General features: G+C 50.9%; 2 protein-coding genes and 1 long non-coding RNA gene across 5 annotated transcripts; 2 read left to right on the forward strand and 1 right to left on the reverse strand.

Moving 5' to 3' along the window:
- Window positions 1-1,211: 1,211 nt before the first annotated feature.
- On the reverse strand, window positions 1,212-6,511 carry LOC149914708 (uncharacterized). 3 transcript variants are annotated; one of them, XR_016460298.1, is made up of 7 exons: window positions 6,398-6,511; window positions 6,095-6,307; window positions 5,491-5,941; window positions 5,191-5,302; window positions 4,703-4,968; window positions 3,730-3,960; window positions 1,212-3,348 (listed from the first exon to the last, which is right to left on the reverse strand). It is a non-coding gene; the product is annotated as an uncharacterized LOC149914708 (long non-coding RNA). The 3 variants fall into 3 exon arrangements; XR_016460299.1 differs by lacking the exon at window positions 5,491-5,941 and having other exon boundaries at window positions 4,703-4,915; XR_016460297.1 differs by lacking the exon at window positions 5,491-5,941.
- A 3,772-nt stretch (window positions 6,512-10,283) lies between these two features.
- Window positions 10,284-11,990, forward strand: LOC149914709 (maestro heat-like repeat-containing protein family member 7). The gene is made up of 7 exons (XM_090125925.1): window positions 10,284-10,294; window positions 10,446-10,626; window positions 10,710-10,819; window positions 11,032-11,183; window positions 11,330-11,482; window positions 11,587-11,796; window positions 11,828-11,990. Exons 2-7 carry the CDS (start codon window positions 10,461-10,463, stop codon window positions 11,988-11,990), a joined length of 954 nt encoding a protein of 317 aa, XP_089982051.1. The 5' UTR covers window positions 10,284-10,294; window positions 10,446-10,460.
- A 514-nt stretch (window positions 11,991-12,504) lies between these two features.
- On the forward strand, window positions 12,505-15,017 carry LOC149914710 (maestro heat-like repeat-containing protein family member 6). Its single transcript, XM_090125826.1, has 8 exons — window positions 12,505-12,621; window positions 12,776-12,913; window positions 13,142-13,318; window positions 13,941-14,096; window positions 14,278-14,379; window positions 14,450-14,531; window positions 14,650-14,709; window positions 14,845-15,017. Exons 1-8 carry the CDS (start codon window positions 12,505-12,507, stop codon window positions 15,015-15,017), a joined length of 1,005 nt encoding a protein of 334 aa, XP_089981952.1.
- Window positions 15,018-19,322: the final 4,305 nt, after the last annotated feature.

Raw genomic sequence — 19,322 nt, forward strand, 5'->3', positions numbered from 1 at the left:
CAGAAGGTGCAAGGTCCGGGCCTGTCCGTAAAATTCCTGGGGGTGGTTTGGTCAGGAAAGACCCAAGTACTGCCCAGTGCTGTCTTAGATAAGGTTCAGGCGTTCCCAGTCCCTACAACATCGAAGCAGCTGCAAAGTTTCTAGGTATACTGGGTTACTGGCGTTCCTTTATACCTCACCTAGCGCAGCTGCTAAGGCCGCTGTACAGACTCACAAAAAAGGGACAGCTATGGGACTGGGGGAAAACAGAACAGGATGCTTTCCAACAGGCAAAACTGGCAGTTAAACAAGCCCAGGCATTGGGTATATTCGATCCTACCCTCCCAGCTGAGTTGGATGTTCACGTTACTCAAGATGGCTTTGGTTGGGGCCTGTGGCAACGCCAGAGTTCTGTTCGGACCCCCATTGGTTTTTGGTCTCAGGTCTGGGATGGAGCAGAAGAAAGATACAGTATGATTGAAAAACAGTTATTGGCTGCCTATTCAGCATTACAGGCAGTAGAGCCAATAACCCAGACGGATGAAGTCATAGTTAAGACCACTCTGCCGATTCAGGGGTGGGTGAAAGGTCTGACCCACCTTCCTAAGACAGGGGTGGCCCAAGCACAAACAGTGGCACGATGGGTCGCCTACCTCAGCCAAAGGAGCAGTCTGTCTTCATCAGCCTTAAAAGAAGAGCTTCAGAAGATCCTAGGCCCAGTGACCTATCATTGTGATGCACCAAAAGAAACACTGGTCGCTCCACCAGAGAAGAGCCCCGTTCAGGAGGGGAAATATCCTATCCCTGAAGATGCCTGGTACATGGATGGGTCCAGCAAGGGCAACCCGAGCAAGTGGAGAGCGATAGCATACCATCCTTCGACTGAGACAATCTGGTTTGACGAGGGGGATGGTCAGAGCAGCCAACGGGCAGAACTGCAAGCCATGTGGATGGTTATACCCAAGGAACCCGGTGATGGTATCCTGAATACCTGTACAGACAGTTGGGCTGTGTACCGGGGGCTCACTCTTTGGATTGCACAGTGGGCCACCCAAGAATGGACTATCCACGCCCGACCAATCTGGGGCAAAGACATGTGGTTAGACATATGGAATACAGTCAAACACAGGACTATATGTGTCTACATGTTTCTGGTCATCAGCCCCTACAGTCACCGGGAAATGATGAAGCTGACACGCTGGCCCGAGTTTGATAGATTGAGAATTCACCATCTGAGAACATCGCCCGTTGGTTACATCAGAAGCTACGGCATGCGGGACAATAGACAATGTGGGCAGCTGCTAAAGCATGGGGGCTGCCCATACAGCTACCTGACATCGTCCAGGCATGCTGGCATTGCGACGCTTGCTCTAAGATGAGACCGAGATCATTGCCGGAAACGACAGCCCATCTTGCTAGAGGACACAATCCTCTGCAACGATGGCAGGTTGATTACATTGGGCCCCTTCCTCGGTCTGAGGGGGCGAGATATGCTCTGACCTGCGTCGACACTGCAAGTGGGCTACTGCAGGCCTATCCAGTACCGAAAGCAAACCAGGCATATACCATCAAGGCACTGACTAAACTGATGTCTGCCTACGGGACACCTCAAGTCATCGAGAGCGACCAAGGGACTCAATTTACTGGTGCAACGATACAGCGCTGGGCAGAAGAAAACAACATCGAATGGCGATTCCACCTGCCATATAATCCAACGGGGGCAGGCCTCATTGAACGTTATAATGGTATTCTTAAGACTGCCCTGAAGACAGACTCCCAGTCCCTGCAGGGGTGGACGAAAAGACTGTATGAAACCTTGCGGGACCTGAATGAAAGACCCCGAGACGGCAGACCCAGTGCCCTGAGAATGCTGCAGACAACATGGGCCACCCTGCTTAGGATCCAAATTACGGGCACTGATTATCAGGTAAGACCTAGATTGGTAATGAAAATAATCTTCTGCTCCCTGCCCCTGAGAATTTAGAACCAGGCACCCATAGAATAAAATGGCCTTGGAAGGTGCAGGTAGGACCCAAGTGGTGTGGCCAACTTGCACCTTGGGGGAGACTGTTGGAGGTGGGAGGCTCAGTAGTTCCTCCAGTAATAGGTACATCGCCAACTGATATTGTGGTCAACACTCCGATCTTCACTGCTAAAGGGACCCCCATCATGTCCCTATGGCAGATCAGGACACCTCCTTTGGTGCCTGACAAAGTTATGCAGCCACAGATATCTGGCCAGAAGGTGTGGTACAGGCGGCCGGGACATGCCCCAGTACAAGCGGAAGTGTTGACCCAGGATAGAAGGACGGCCTGTATCTTGCCCTGGAGAGCAGACCTTCCCCTCCTGGTACCCTTGAAACATCTGTATTACTCCCCGTGAGTCTTCGAGCCTTCAGGATCACCGCAAGGAACGAAATGCCATCAAAGCGTTCCAGTGTTACAGTCAGATCACGTGCGACACCCGGTGATGGCCTACATGGGACTGATGGAGCAGAGGACGAACCTGCACCTGACAACCGCATGCCTCCAGTAACTTCATCGAGCACTGGCCCATACAAGAATATCAATGTTCACCAATCGTCACTTGTCTTGAATTGTACCAACATGCGTCACGATGGAAACTGTATAAGTGTCGTGATATAAGCGGGTCTCTGTATTAGGAAAAGCTTACCTATTAGTCAACCTGATCATTGGTTCACGCCGTGAAGGGGTGGAGTGTATGGGAACTGCTGAGTCACGGCCTGAACCTCTGATTAGTCACCTGAGGCGAGCAATGAGTCAGCCCTGGGAGCACAGGTGAAAGCAATTCACCTGTGCTGCAGGAAGGGGTGGAGCCTGGCTCCACCTCTCCTAGACCCATTTAAGAGCTCACTACCAGTGGGGAAGGATCTCTCCCTCTTTGGATGATCCACTCCACTGGTCTTTCCTGAGCAAGCCCACAACATGGGTAAGCATCCTATTTATTCTTTTTGTCTTGCTATGCCTAACTCTCTTGCTTATTTCATTATTATGACATCTTGATATTATTTGATTTATATAATATTCCTTTATATAATTTTCATTGATTATACACTAGCACAGAGAAACTCCTCTCCTGTCCACAAACTGGTTACTCAGGGAAACTGATGCCTGCTAGATGTTCTGTGACTCAGAAAAACATATTCCCTTCTGGATTGTTTCTGTTTGTTTGGTTTTTAAATGCAGTAAAGATGAAACAATACCTTTCAAGTGCTTCTCTGCGCTGATGGACATCTCCCGAAGCAAACTTCATTTTAATAAAGCTAGAACGAGCCAGTAGATGACTGCTCTTGATAGCTCCCCAATTCTTTGTATTAAGTTCCAAGTCCTGGGCTGATTTGAGGCATTCCTAAAGAATAAAGTTCATCAGAGGATGAGAAACCACCATCTTTCTGTGAAGGCAAGGACATTACTTCTCCAGGACACACTGCTACCTAACCCAGGATCACAGCTGAGGCATTAACATATCCTTCGGCAGTAAAGTTTCAGGAACTCTTTGAACAGTTCTCCCCCTGATGGAGCTGCTATATCCAGCTTAGACTTGAAGTAAGAAAATAAGCAAGGTTTAACTTTAGGAAGAAAATCCCCATTAAACAATTGGCTTCAGTAGACTTTCATTTGGAAAAGTTAAATCACTTGAGCAATAGCTGTCAGTGGAACAAAAATAACAGACTATGACCAGTTTTGAGGATATGGAAGATTATGACAGGATCAAAAGATGGTTAAATACCTCAAGTGTCTTTACGACACAGGAGCACCATTCCAAGCTTGTCTCCAGAGGTATTTTCTTCTCTGCCTCCTGAACATGGAGCACAGCATCTCGTAACTTATTGCGTGAGTGGTACAGTGCAACAAGTCTGATGTTAAGGTAGACGTCATCGGGTCTCACACAGAGTTCAGCTTGAGTCACATAAAAGAGCTCATTCCAGCCATCTTCGACTTTATATTCTTGAAACTTCTCCTATTAAACATCAAGGCAACGTATTAATTTTTTTTTTTCCACATCAGCCTTTTCAACAACCACATTACCTGACAGTTTGCTCACCTCCGCTACACAGACTACAGACTTGCTGGAATTACTCCAACATCTTAGAAATGAGATAACAGGGGAAAAAACTTCACTGTGCCTCTCGTAGATGCCAAGTTAAGGCTGTCAGACTATCTGAGACAGAGACAGCACACCTTGTTACAGAATAGCTGGTCCAAATAAGACAACAGAAAGCTAACAGAAGCCTCTGAGAACCTCTGTGTCCCTGCAGCTGTGCTACATAAAACTAAGTGCCAAATTGACACTGCATAACTGATGAAAGCATTTACACTGTAGTTGAGAATGACAGCACTTCCTACATTCTGCATTTTTAAACTCAAAAAACTAAAAAGCAGCTTAGTCGCAACAGACACATCAAGTATTGCCTATCTAAACTCAACTTCTTGGATATTATTGCTAACACAGTTTCCCCACATTTTTGAACACCTCAACCTTAAAATGCATGTGAAAGCCCAGAGCTGCAATTTTCAAGCAAGCTAGACAAAAACATCAGACAGCAAAGAAATTAACATGTAATAGATTCATGCTAAACTAATGCTAAACTAATTTAGCCAAGGAAATATTGTGAGATGACTAGATGGCATGCTAGAAGCACCCAGTCAGATACGGAAAGTTTCTTCAAGGCACAGAGCAGAGATGAGAAGCTGGAATTTACCTTCAATCTGAGAGCAGCAGGATTCCTGGGGAGCAGCCTGGCCACTTTCTCAACCCAGTATTTTGCTCTTCCATCACTGGTGTCTTTATTGCAGAATAGCTCCACAATTTTCAGCACCAGATCCTTCTGTATTGGGTTCTGGAGATTACCGTCATCCCTGCTTGGCAATTCCACAGCAGGCACAGACCCTTAGTCCAAAGGGCAATGGGAAGACTATCGTAGCAGTTACCACAAAGATCAAGACAGGACACAAAAGAAAGAATCAACTGGAAAATAAATAAATAAAAGCTGAAGCCAATTCTACCAAAAAAAGAATCCTTTCTTAAGTACATCATAGACAGATTTGGCAATGCAAAATGTACATCATACAATTTGTCCACAACTCATTTTCTCTCTGAGCTTAAGGAATGCACAGCACAGATGCATTTTAAAAGTCCACTTACAAAGGAAGAAAGCTGGTCATTACAGGGGGTCAGTGGATCGCTTACCTTGTAACACCCAACAGCTTTTTCTGTGTTGTCCTGAGCTTCATAAATTTGTCCAAGAAACCTGTGTGCCCTGGGATCTCTCTCTTGGACACTGAGATAAGTAGATATGTATCTACAGAGCGAGAAAACCCAGAAAGATCAATACTCCTCAATAATACAAGTCCCCCCACACCGTGCAGCTAAAGCTAAAGGGAATTTAATCTGTCAAATGGAAAGCAGGGCTATATTTAGTTCTAGATGCTTGACCTAGACCTTCCTGTGAGGAACAACATTATTTTTACACTTACCAATGCTACTTACTTGTCAGCAAGTACTGAGTTCTGAGCAGCAGCTCACAGAACCAGATGCATCATATGATGAAATAAAAGCCACTTCAACTCCATGATTTCTTTGGTACCATATAACTAATGCAGTTTCTCTTTTAGAAAGATTTCACTGGACCCAATCCTTCCATTTACTGCTACCTTAAAAAGGCATGATCGTGGCATATCTGTTGGAACGTCCCTTGAGAATCTGAAGGAATTCCGGACCTCTGACTTATAAAACCAGTTATTTGCCAGCCAGTAAGAAGATGATTTTTTTGCAGTTCAACTGAAGCTTCCTATTTAGCATACACTTACTTACCAGGTTCAGATAATAAAAAAAAACCAAACATCTAAGGATCTAGTCCTGTGTTCCTGTTAGCACTTCGTGCCTGCAACTACCACAAGAGGTCAGGAAATGAAGCAGGCACAGGATGAAGGTCTCTCCTCTGGAGAAAATCAGACAAGCAAAGGAACTTCAAAAGCACATTTCACTTTTAAGAAGGAGAACAGAGATACCTAGGCTGTTATGCTACTGCAGAAAAGCAAAAACAGGCTGAGAAGCATCAATGCAAGCATGCCAAGTCCCACAGATTCCCTACCTTGTCTGGTGCCACATAACAACATCGGTCCGTTAAAGCAATCGGGGGCCAGACGTGTTTGCTGAACAAAGAGCACGCAAATCCCAAGGCTGGGATTCACCCATCAGCTCAATTCTGAGGCTCCTCTCTTCAGCTTCTCTCATCAGCCACCGCTCACAGCCTCAGCAGCCGCTCTCGCCGTTCCCGCAGGCACACGGGAGGTCTCGGTGCCACCTGGGAAGGAAGCAGACATTGGAAAGACATCCTAAAGCTCTGTGCATCGCTCACCGCCACAGCGTGCGGGCATCCGCCGGCCCCGCTCACCCCGCTGCCGCCGATCCCGGCCCTGCAGCGTCGTCCCGTACGTGAGCGGCACCGACCCCGGGAGCCCCCGGACCCCACCGAGACCCGACCGCACGGCACAGCCAGGAGGAGCGGACAAACCCGGCCGGTCGCCCGGCACCGCGCCGCCACCACGGCCCGCCGGCCGTCACCCGGGCAGGGCGGCCGCGGGGTGAAGCTGGCGGCCGCCATTTTGAGAAAGGGCACGGCGAGCCCCGAGCGGCGGGGAGGCGCTGAAGAGCGGGTGAAGCTGTCGAGGAGCCACGTTGGCTGTGGGAACGCGGCCGGGCGGAGCTTCCGGCGTTCTAACACTTCGAATTCGGTAATCGGTAAATGCTTCGTTTGCGTGTGTTGCGCACGTACAGTTAGGTCGAGAGTCCTCGGCGCTGAGGGGTGCGGTGTTCCTGTAATAAAGAAAAATGCAGCGAAGGCAAAGCGGCGGCAAGTGTATTTCTCAACTCGGGCAGCGGCACGTCGCGCTGCTGGCAGGCGCTGCTTCGGCTCGGTCGGTGCCGTTCCGCGTGGCACAGACGGGGCGAGAGAAGACTCGCAAGTGCCGCTGCACGAAATCGTAGCTCGGTTCGGTACCGCCGCGCCGTCGTTGGACAAAGGGCTCCGTGCTGCGAGTGCTGCGGCAGCTCGGGCACGCCGAGCGGCAGCTGGGCATTGCACGCAGCCTGCGGAGCGCACGTGGGCAGGTGGGGATCGGCTGATAAACGGCGCGGGGCTGCAAGCCGGCAGGGAGATGGCTTACGCTGGTACCAGGCAACGGGCGTCGGGGTAAAATCAAGGTCTGAAGAACGTTTGGGTCCTTTTGGAGTTCTGTACGGCAGACCCGACCGATTTCAGTTGAAAGGGAAGCTCTGAGTCAACGAGGGGAGAATTACTGACGTCCCACCAGGATGTGATGCTGGAGGCGGAGCAGCCCGTGGCCTCGCTGGGTTTTTCTCTTTGAGGAAAGCCCCGCAGTCACTGCTGGCACACAGGTGTCAGCCTGGAGGACTTGGATCAGCTCCCTGCAAATAGCCCTTGTGCTGCTGCTCTGCGTGGTGCCAGCAGCTCCAGCACCCAGACGGTGTGCAGGTCACTCCTTTAGAACTTTGTACTTTTCATTTCCCATACACCTTGTTGAAGCCTTGGTAAACAAAGCATCCTAAAGGGAACGTTGAAGAAAATGTCCCTGCATCATTTTCAGAGACATAAAAGGCGTACTGGGCTCCAAAGGAAGTCAGTATGTGTTGGGCCAGCGTCACTCAGAACAAAAACAGGGACACGCTGACGTGCACCAGTGGGCTCCTGCTTGATGTTTTGTAAATAGGGTCGAAAAGAAACTGCAAAATGAGCACTTGCAGCTTTCATAGACCCTCCCCTCCAAAATCAACACATTCTGCACAGCCAGAGGTGCCTTCCCAGTCTTCTGTCTTTTGGCAGTTTACTTTGTTTTTTCTTCAGCTGAGTGTCTTTCTCCATTAGTTTTATCTTGGTCAGACACCTTGATCAAATCCAGGTCTCCTCTGCGATACTTGAAATATGCTTTTACTGTCGAGGAGACAACAGACTTTTGGGCTTAATAAGAATATGGGAAATGTGGCTACCAGAATCTTTCTGAGAAGCCAAGGATGCTCTACAAGAACATACATCTGAGTGTTTGACTGCTGCTGCTAGGTGCTGACATTGACGAGCCATACAGAATAACTTAAATCTGTCCCCCTACTCCCTGTCTTCTTTCTAAAATCACTTGCATCAATGCTTCTACATACTCGAGCTATCTTGCAGTATGACACTATGCATGATTTATTGGTCCTTACAAGCATCTTAGAAGATAAATAGCAATTAGCAGACTTAAAGAAAGCTCTTGGTATTCATTAACGTTGACGCTGAGTAACATAAGTCTTGCTCTTAATGTGAAGTATTCTGACAGCTGCTTTCCTGCTTATTTCTTCTGCACAGTGTCTATAGGTTAATCAGCAAAGACTGCACGGGCCCTGCAGCTGTTGCCTAGTTCTCTGCCTGCATTGCTGATTTGTGGCTTTGGGATGAGAAATTAACTGCAACATGTTTGTGCCCAGCTCTGGAAGCTACAGCTTTCCTTGAGTAACTGCTAAGACCTGAGTGTACCTGCTTTAGTGGAAACAGAGTTGCACCAGGAAGAAAGTTTCCTAAAACACCTGGTGTCTGCTTTCTTTGTAGCTCACCTGCTCAGTGCTGCAAGCAAAGCTCCAGGTCATCTCGATGTTGGTGCAAAAAGCACTTCTTGTTTTGCAGGGTCATAGCTTTATCTGAGGATGGAATTGTTTTTCTCCCGCTTCAGAAGAGGGCAAGAAAAGTTGGTCAGGTTCCGAACAGGAAGTCAGTGTCCAATGGCGTCAATGCTTTAAACATACAAGTTCCAAGAAACATATTTTTCCTAATTATTTGAATGCTTTGTAAAAGGCAGTTGCTAACAACAGCACAGAAGTTCTATTGTTTTAGCCAAAAATCTCAAATACCCCAGCCTCCCTTGTCTTTGGCACACAAAGGCAATCGCCCAAGGATGACCTAGGGCATCCTGCACCCCCGTGGTGCACCTATGAGGTGTGTGAGGTGCAGCCCCTGCAAGGGCCATTGGGCTCAGCTGAGGATCCTTCTGCCTCCGTCCTGTCACCGCAGGAGGAGGATCCCCTGAGCTGCATCCGCATCTGCTGCACATGCAGCCCCAAGTAGCGGGCACCCTGTGCTTCCCTGGCTGCCCCTGCCCGCCCGTGCCCTGAGGGTGCCGGGGTCCCCTGATGCCGGCACTGTAAGTCCCCTCCCTGTCTCAGGCACAGGCACAGAAGCTGAGTTTTCTGACCTGCATCCACACCACTTGCACAGCCTCCCTCAAGGACAGCAAGGCTCATGAGCACCTGTGTGCCTGTGCGTTGGAGGTGGCGCAGTGCATTGAGTAAGGGGAGCACCGGGAGCTGGGATGGAATGCCTGGCTCTACACACCGTGCAGGGCACACTGCAATGTCCCATCCCATCCTGCTGTGCCCACAGGTGCTGCTGCAGGAGGAGCCCACCGAGTGCCTAGATGTGGAGCTGTGGTAGCAGGCCATGAGCGCCATCGCTACCATGAGTTACCACCCCAGCCCAGCTTTGGCCAATGTGGTGGCACTGGTCCCAGCTGGGGGCCCAGAGCAGAGCATCACACCTCTGCCCTCTCTCCCCTTGCAGCAGAGCACGGCTGCTTCCCAAGAAGGAGAAGAATGGCCTCCTGCACACCTCCATCAGCACTGTCCTCCATCTCCCTCACCACGAGGATGACACAGACCGGGATGCTGCATCCTGCATGGAGATGAGTACGGGCTGAGCCCTGGGAATGCTTCCTGGACACCACCACCTGGGATGCCCCTCTGCTGCCAGGATGGCTGCCCTGACCCCTGTCCTTCTTGCAGACCATGGAGGCCCTGCACCGCCTGCTGCAAGGACTAGTGGGCAGTGCCAGCACCACTGTCCACGTGGAGCTGCAGAACATCTTGGAGGTCTGGCTGTAGCAAAGCTGGGATTTGTGGGGATGGTTCAAGGCTGTGAAGGGGGGATCCACGCAAGGTCCCCCCAGGGCCTGCTACAGGCAGAGGATGCTGGCCTGAGGCCAGCCCTTGTGGGGTCAGAGGGATGGGTGGGGAGCAGCAGGAGGGCGGCGGGGCTGCAGTAAGACAGGGACACAAGCACCCACCCCCACTGCAGCTGGGGAGTGAGCAGAAGGACTAGTGCCTTGTCCTGGGGGCACACCGGCAGCTTTTCTCTCCACTGCTCCTGCTGCCCTTCACCATGGGCCAGCTGGTGGCCGTGGAGGAGAGGGCCGCGATGTGCACTGGCAGGCTGCTCGCCTTCACCAACACCTGCTCCTTGCCAGAGGTAGGGCGCTCTGGTGTGCACAGCTCTGGGGACCATGTCCTTGCTCCCCAGCTGGAACCCACCTGTCTCACCTGTCTCCAGGCTTGCACAGAGCCTGGGCTGGGCCCTGCTGCCCCGCTCAGCCATGCGCCTCTGCTGCCTCTCTCCCCAGCTGTGCTACTGCTTCATGGGAACCGCCGTCTTCCAGCACAGGTGCCAGGAGAACCAACGCTTCCCTGTGCTGGGGAAGCTGGCCGGGCACCTCCTCCTCTCCTGCACCTCCATGCATGAGAGGACCAGAGACGAGGCGATGAAGGCTGTCCATCAGCTTTTCACCTTCATCACCACCTCAAGTGAGAGCAGTTGCTTTGGGCTAGGTCCCTCAGACCTCCAGGTGCCCAGGCCCCTCACTCACATTGTGTGCGCTCCTCTCCAGGACTGTCGCTGGAGCACAAGGAGCCCAAGGTGCCACAGGTCTGGGAGAGGCAGCTAGCTTTGCTCCACCACGAGGCTTCCCCTGAGAACAGAGCCGTTGCTATCTTTCAGGTACAAAGAGCAAACCCTGAGCCCACAGGAGAACCTAGGCCTGCAGTGTCAGAAAGAGTGCAGGCGCTTTCCCCAAGCAGCCCTGGTGCCCGTAGGGCCCTCACACTCCGTATCCTCGGCGCCACCCAGCCCGGCCCCTGCTCCCAGCTCTCCTGAGGCCCCGACACAGCCATGCAGGGGATGAGTCATTCCTCCTCTCCTTCTTCCCACAGGTCCTTCTGAAATACCTCCTGTACCCCGAAAGGGTGAATGTCTTACTCACGACCATCGAGAGTATGACAGTGCCAAGCCTCCACAGCACCAATCTGGCTGCCCACATGATAGATGTGCTCGCAGCAGAGGCTTGCTTCCCTCCACAGCAGGTGGGAACCTGCTACTGCCACAGCTCCAGCCCTCAGGGCTCTGCTCCATCCCTGGCACTGGCACCGTGCTTGGCCGACAGGCAGCAGCGGGGATGGCAGCAGGGCCCTGCTCTGGTGCCATCCCATTCTCACTTGTGTCCCCCTCCAGGAGAAAGATCATGAAGACCATCTACAACAGCCTGCCTTCCATCAAAGACAAGGCAGCTTTCAAAAGCCTGGGCAGGGCCCTGCTCGTGCTGACCAGCAAATTCCCGAAGGAGATGGTTAGCAGCCTGCTGGTCTGCTCCCCCACCTGCACCAGGTACGGGGCCCACAGCTGTCAGGGCTCCTCTCCCTTCCCTTCTCCACCCCACGGCCATCAGCCAGGCGAGGGCAGCCATGACGACAGCCCTGGGGAACCTGCAGGGTCACTGTCACCATGTGGAGGGAAATGCTCTCAGAGTCCCCAGCCATAGAGAAGGCGCTGCAGGAGTTGCTCCGAGTGCTGATAAACCACTCTCAGCAGCACTCGTCACCACTCATCAAGGACTGGCCACGTGTCCTTGCCCTGGCCATGAGTTCCTCACTCACTCAACTGAGCCTGAGTCCCCGCTCCCCTCCCCTGTCCACCCCCAAGCCTTCTCCCTGCCCTGACATCCATCCATAGGCCTGCCTGGAGCTCTCAGGGTCTCCCTCCCCCTCCCTTCCTCCATCCCTACAGTTGTAGAGATGGAATAGAAACCTGGGGAATGGGGCAAGAATCATATCCGGGTGCTTTCTGCAGGCAGCAAGGACCCTACCTGAGATACTCCAGCTGCCTCTGGTCCTGAAGGAGGCCCAGGCCATCTTCCCAGAGCTCTTCCTGGCTCTCCTCCTGCAAGCGTCCTTCACCACCAAGCTGACGCAGCAGGAGGTGGAGATCTTCTGGGAGGAGCACCAGCAGCACCAGCTCACTCCCATCAGGTGCCACATCCCTGTCCCCCCGCTGCACCCAGGGACCCAGTGCTGGGGCTCCCAATGTGACTCGCACCCTTCTCCACCTGCAGGTCCACGGTGCAGGCCTTGAAGGTGCTGCTCTGCAGCATGGGCCTCCAGAGGCAGATGGAGGCCATCCAAGAGCAGGGTGGGTGGGACGCGCTCCTCAGCACTGTCACCCACCTCCAGGGCGTGCAGGTGGTGGCCAGGTAAGAACTCCTTCCTCGAGGTGCCAGGGGGTCCCCAGTTCTTGGATAAAGTGCTGCCACAGTACCACAGCCTGTGGCCCCTGCGGCATTGGTAAGAGGGCTGCACAGCCACAGCTGTGTCCCCCTGGCTCGGGGCTCATGGTGCTTTCTTATCCCTGCCATGGCCATGAAGGAACTGCCCGGTGCTCTGCATGACCCCATCTTCCACCAGCTGGTTGAGCTGCTCAGCAACAGCTTCTACTCCTGGGAGATGGTGGCCATAGTCTTCCTCACTGAGGTGAGCAACAGCTGCAGAAGCAGCCAACTTGAGGCTGCAAGGCCACTGCTGGCACAAGCCCTGCTGCCTCCCTTGGATCCAGGCTTGGCTGTGCCCTGCTGTCTTTCCCCAAGCGGACTGTTGGATCCAGCACTAAGAGCCGTGAGTATTACAGATGCTGGAGTGCGTGGACGTCACCACAGAGCTGCACCGCATCTTGAAACTCTTCACCACCTATCTGCAGAGTCAGAGTGTGGGCGTGCAGCAGCTGGTGCTCAGGGGCATGCTGCAGCTCAGCAAGAGGCAGGACACGGTGAGCAGGGGCGGCCGGGAATGCCACAGGTGCTGCAGGTTGGTCTGGGCCTACCTGCCCCAGCGCTGTAGCAGGACCACCTACAGCTCAGCACCTCTCCAGGCAGTGAGGAGGTGGTGCTCTCTGCCTATCCCATCACTGACTGCTATCCTCAGGACTGGCACTGGAGCTGTTTTGACCTCACTGTGCTTGCATCTGAACCTAGAGGAAGGCGTGTTTTTCCCACAGGCAAGGCCAATGATCATGTTCCTGCTGTGCATCATGGAGCAGCTGCAGGACGCAGACAGCAACATCCGTGCCGTAGCCCTACCAATACTCAGCACCCTGCTGCAGCTCCTGGATGGGGCTAAGATCAGCCTCATGGCTCTGGAGCTGTCCGGCAAGCTCCCAGTACTCTTTAATGACGTAAGGATGGAAGGGAGCCCAGAACACAAAGGATGTGGGTTCGAGCCCTGTGTGCCCATTCCTGCTGCCCTGTGACAGCGCACCAGGGGACTTCCTGGCCGGTCTTCAGTTCCAGGCGCTGCGTGCCCCTGGGCAGACTTTCTGCAGGGCAGAGCTTGCACGCTTTCGAGCAGTTCTGGGGCCATCCTCAGGATATCGACTCTTTGAAAAGGTAGATACCAGGACAAGGGGAAATGGTTTTAAGTCGAGAGAAGGAAGATTTAGGTTGAATGTCAGGGGGAAGTTCTTTGCAGAGAGAGAGGTGAGGTGCTGGAACAGGCTGCCCAGAGAGGTTGTGGATACCCCGTCGCTGGAGGTGTTCAAGACCAGACTGGATGGAGCCCTGGGCAGCCTGGTCTACTATTAGATGTGGAAGTTGGTGGCCCTGCATGTGGCAAGGGGGTTGGAGATTCATGATCCTTGAGGTCCTTCCAACCTTGGCCATTCTGTCATTTTGTGATCTGCCTGCAGCCTCCCAGCTCAGAGATTCTGCCCCCACTTCATTGATGGTGATGGCCCTGCTTGCCATGGAGGTGGAGCTGCTGACACTGACATCCTTCCTTTCTTCCTTCCTCCTCTGCAGGCGTCCAGCACTGTGCGGCAGCTCTCCATCGACCTCTTCTTGGAAATGTTGAGCTTTGTGGAGGGCCAAGGGAAGAGGAAGATGCAGAAGGAGGTGTGCAAGAACTTGGCCCTGCTGTATCTGCAGCTGCACGATGAGAAAGACAGTGTGGCCAAGGTGGGGATTGCGTTCATTTGGGGGAGGGCAGTGCTGCTCTCGTGGTGCCCCCCAAACACCAAGAGCATTGCAGCCCATGGCAGCATCAGCCCCTGCTCCTGCATCCTCCCTGTGGAGGAGCTCCGGGGGATGTGGGCTTTGCTGCTGCTTGGCCTGCGGTGCCATCTCATCTGTTTGGCAGGCCTCCCAGAAAGCCCTCCTCAGTGCCGCATTGTTCCTGTGCTGGAGGCAGCTGGAGCACCTGGTGCAGACAGCGCAGTTCTGGCAGATCAGCGAGTGCCTGGTACGCACATTCCCACACTCCAGGACAGGGTCGGGACCACCCTGCGCACTCTTCCCTCTTCCCTCTCCAGCTGGCCAAGAGGAGGAGGAAGAATGCGGCACAGGACTACCTGGGCCAGAGCCTGCTCTACCTACGGAGCCCGCAGGACCCCTGTGCCGTGAAGCTGTGAAATTCATTGGTGAGCCACGAGACTGAGCCTCCGCTGTCCCTGGCCCTCCACGCTGCACCCAGGGAGCAGCTGGGGTCGCTGACAGGGCCGTGTGTTCATAGGGCTCTTAGGGCAGCATGTGAGGGATCAGCAGCAGGCCGAGAAAGAGTGCATCTACCAAGGTGAGCCAGGCAGTGGGATGTCGGGGCAGCCGGCAGGCGATGTGCCTGTCCCCTGCTCCCTCCTGCCGGAGGGGAGAGCTGGGCGCCCTGCGGGTACACGGCTGTCAACGAGCCTCTGTTCCTCTGTTATCTCAGGACTTCAGGGAGTGCAGCGAGACCCCAGTCCATCTGTCTCCTCGCTGGCCCTTCAGACACTGAAGATCCTGCAGGAAACGAGGCCACGTCCACCACGAGGAGACTTGGGGCAGCTCTTCTCCAGGCTCTGCAGTGCATGGAGGAGGTTGCGCTCTTCGTGGGCAGACAGCTGAGCGCCCTGGAAAGCTCCCGGCATCTCCTCCTACCCGCTGCTCAGCTCTGCAAATTTGTCTGACTTGATGAGAATCTCTGTATTTGCAGAAGCTCAGATCATCAGCAGCACAGGCATACTTGTTCCTGCAAGAGGTGAAAGGATTATTCTAAAATATCCTTTTCAGATGTAAGTGGATGAAATAATTGAAAAAAGAACTGATCACACAAGTCTCCTTATTAACCTCTTTTTCACCAACCCATCTGTTACCATCCAGCCTGGTCAATTCAGTATAGCAAACTGCCTCATTCCTTTTAGCACAAATTATGAGATGTATGAAGATTTAACAGAAAACAGTAAACCAACCTTCCTTGCAGAACAGTTCCTGAGTGCTTGGCAAACCTAATAGCCACACAGGCCTTTCAGTAGCTCGTTTGCTCCATCTTTTGGTAGAAGAAAGGACTGCAACGCTGTGCTCCAATTTACTTGAGGTTCACTCATCAAAGAGCAGTTTCCACACCTAAGCACAATAGCTTTTCAGGTTAGAGTCTGCTCCTCATTTTAAGAGCTCAGCAATAAGACAAAACAAAGAAAGAGGACTTCCCAGAGAAAACACAAAAGGGAACGGGATAAAACAGCATTTGCAGACAAGGCAAACGACCAGGGGAAAAGTCACATTTCACCCCTGGAACCTGAAGGTCAAGACTCCACAATCCTGCACTCAATTCTCATTCTCCACCCTCACAAGTGGACTGAAGAGAATTCCTCTAGTTCTGCCATAGCCTCCAACACTCCGTTTGCCAGTTTGAGCCATGGAAGTGTTTTCAGCCTTCTAATATCGCTGCCTTCCACTCATGAACCCTAACAGTTCAGAACATTTCTTTCCCTAGGTCTGGGAACATGTTCAGCTATTTTCATCAGGTTGCAGACCCCTCTGCCTTAAAACAAGGCAAAACACCCCAAGGCAGCAGTGTGCTTTTTCCTCCTTTACTTTTGCAGCTTGGCATCCATTCTTGCCTTCCCACTCACATTTTAGGAGATGGCTACAGAAGAGCTGTATTTCTCAATGTCAGTGGAAACAGAAAATATGCTCTCTATAGAGCACAGCAATACCCGCTCAGACAAGCACCTGCAACTGTCCAAACCACACTGTGTGCAGGCAGCAGGGTTTCATGCACAAGAAGGTGTTTAAAACAGGATGAGCAAGAGAATCCACTACTGGAAGGAAAGAGGGATGGCAAGAGCACAGCTGGAATGAGCACAAAGCCCAGTGAGCAAACGCTGGCTGATAAGTTACTTCTTCACAGCTTCCTAACCACTCTCTTTCCTGCCTTATTCCCTCTGTGTTCATTCTCATAAAAGATGACCTGCCGTTCTGACACAACAGAACAACATCCCGATAGCTGCTTCACAGCAGTGTCAGCAACTCCTCCATTTTCATGTCAGTACAGCAGTATCATTAGAGATCCTGATGTGGTACAGTTTAACTGAGACATACTTCTTCATCTAAGGACCAACTGCCTGTACGCCGGTCAGAAAGTCAGAAACACATCAGCTACCTAACAGGCAGTGGAGCAAAAAGCACTTCACAATCTCTTGTTACTAGGAGGGAAAGACAGACTGCATTATATTCAAGGTCCAGAACTATGCCTTTACAAAGACAGACCTGCACTGTGGTAAGACATCTGCTGAACGTGAAAGGGCAGGCATGTAGCCAAAGAAGCAGCGTATGCACTGATGAAACAGACTTCCAGAAGAATCATGGAAACGAGACCAGGAAACAAGGCAAACTTCACAAAGATAGAAGCAACAACAGCTCACAAATGGTATTAAGCAGAAAGAGAAAGAAAAAAACAACAATCTTTTGTTACTAACAGTCTTTTCATCTCTGATGACTATCAATCTGCCTCTTCAATCAACAAATGCCATAAGAGAACTACACTTGTTGACTTCATGCAATCTACAAAGATGAATTCAGTCCCTGAAGCCACATTCAGCGCTAAGTAATTCCTCTTTGTTCACTACCATAAATATACAACAAGCAAAAGTATGAAGTCAGTTCAACCGTTCTCATGGCAGCCATAATACAGCAATAGTCCTCCCTTGGTTAATTAAGTATATCTCTATTAGAAAGCTAGGAGGAAGCTACTAGGGAAGAGAGGCAATACTGGTACCCATACCCAATTTCTCCAAGGTATATGGACCAACAGTCACTGCTTTGGAAAGAAAGAAGCTTGAGAGAAACCAAGTGCTTACCTGGGAGCGATACTTTTCACACTGAACGGCCAAGCCATCAAACCAAATTTCAAATGAAATATTTCAGGTTGACAAATTGAGTACTGAATCTCACATTCTTCCCACTCTGCGTATATAAAGCACAGGGAAAAGGAAATTGTGCAAAACAAGGACCGGCTATTCAAAGCACACGGGAAATGTTGGGATCATAAACCACATATGCACAGAATCAAACCAAAGTTAATGGCCACTAGCTGGTATTCAACTTACTTTTGTTACTCTTTTCCTTCAATTTTTCCACCTTGCCTGCTCGGTTAATAAAACCACAATTGTAAGGGTAAAGCAAAGGCACAATTTAGTGCTACATCAATTATTATGGCTTTGTTGTGACACAGTGGTGTTCAACAGATCCCAGAAAGCTGTCCGGATGCCTCAGAAGCAATTAAGGTTTGATTGATCTAACTCACTACAGCACGGCATGTAAAATACTCAGAGACATTTGAATGATTCTATTATACAGAAGAGATTACTGCCCAGAGATAATTTAAATTAAATTCTCAAGTTCTTTTAGCAACTGTTACACACAGATTCAGTCCTATTGTGGTAACAGTTAAGTCATTGCTTTACAAAGAAAACTAATTAAATAAAAGAACTGTGACTAATAGGTGGCACTGCAGCCTCCAAAAATTGAAACCACATTACTTGATACTCCTCCATATCAAAGTTACTCCCATAAAACTGGACATTTTCTCCCAAATAAACCAGTTTTCTCCCAAATAGACGACATTTTCTCCCAGATAGACCACTTCTCTACCAAAGATGTGACATATTCCCCCAGAAATACTAGCTTATTCTTAAACATATGGCCTCTTTTTCCCAGACAGCCAGCTTTCTCACAAACAGATGTCACTGTCCAAGCAAGTCTGTAATTATCTCCCACAAATAGCAGTTTTCTCAGAAATACCTTGCACTTTCTCTCAAAAATACTACTTGACACTCCTCCAGAGGACATTTTCTACCACGTATACCATATTTTCTGCCCAAAGGACCAGTTGTCACACCAAAAATACCACAGTTGCGCTCCAGTAGAAGACATTCCTTCCCACCATTTCCCACTTTTCTCCCTCAACTATGTCCTTTCCTCCCAGAAATGCCACTTTTCCCTTGGAAATTTCACATTTTTCTCCGCAGTACAGAAAAAGTGGCACTCGACTTTCTGCAACGATCTCCCTGAGAGCACAATATCTGTCACTCTTCGAACTTCTAGCTGCCTTATTTAAGGGGCTTTCCCTTCTACTCTGTTCGTCTCAGAATGCTGACGAGTAGTAGCAACGGAGAACCAGTCAAAACATAGGAATAAAGGGAAAGACAGAAGAATGAGAGACAAGAGTCGTGCAATCTGTATGGACACAGGGAGAAATCAGAACCGCTCCTTTGCGATGTGCGCAGAAGAGGCCGATCGTCCGAGAAAAGCATCCGGCTGAAGTCGCCCATTCTCGGCAACCAAGAGAGACGAGACCGCTGCTGAAGGCAGAAAGCGGCATTCGGGGAGAACCGCGATTTCTCGGCCAGCAACTGCAAACTCTCGGTAACGGTTAAGCGCTAGTGCCGCTTTCGACCCACGAGAGAGAAATATCGGAATTGAGATGCCGAGAACGTGGGAATTCATCATACTGCATTTCCTGAAAACAGGGGTTTTATTCTCTGCAGGAAAGAATCCACAGCTCTTGACTTTCTGTAACGTCCTCTCTGAATCCACAACGTGTGTCGCTCCTGGAACTTCAAGCTACCTTATTAGAGGGGATTTTCCCTTCTACTCTGTTCGTCACAGAATGCTGTAGTGTGGCATCCGAGAAACACACTAAAACGAATTGTCTCAGGAATAAAGGGAAAGACATAAGAATGAGAGAGAAGCGTAGTGCAGAATGCATGGATACAAGGAGATTTCAGAACCCGAATATTCAGTTGCCTTATTAGGAAGTGCTCTATATTAATCCTTATTTCATCCGAGAATGCATGAAATGTCTTAGTAGAGAAGCTACTATACATTTTCGTTATTGGCTTCAGAATTGTAGAAACGGAGAACCAGCCA

Source organism: Phasianus colchicus, chromosome 28, assembly GCF_987193195.1.
Source record: "Phasianus colchicus chromosome 28, bPhaCol1.hap1.1, whole genome shotgun sequence".
NCBI lineage: Eukaryota > Metazoa > Chordata > Aves > Galliformes > Phasianidae > Phasianus > Phasianus colchicus.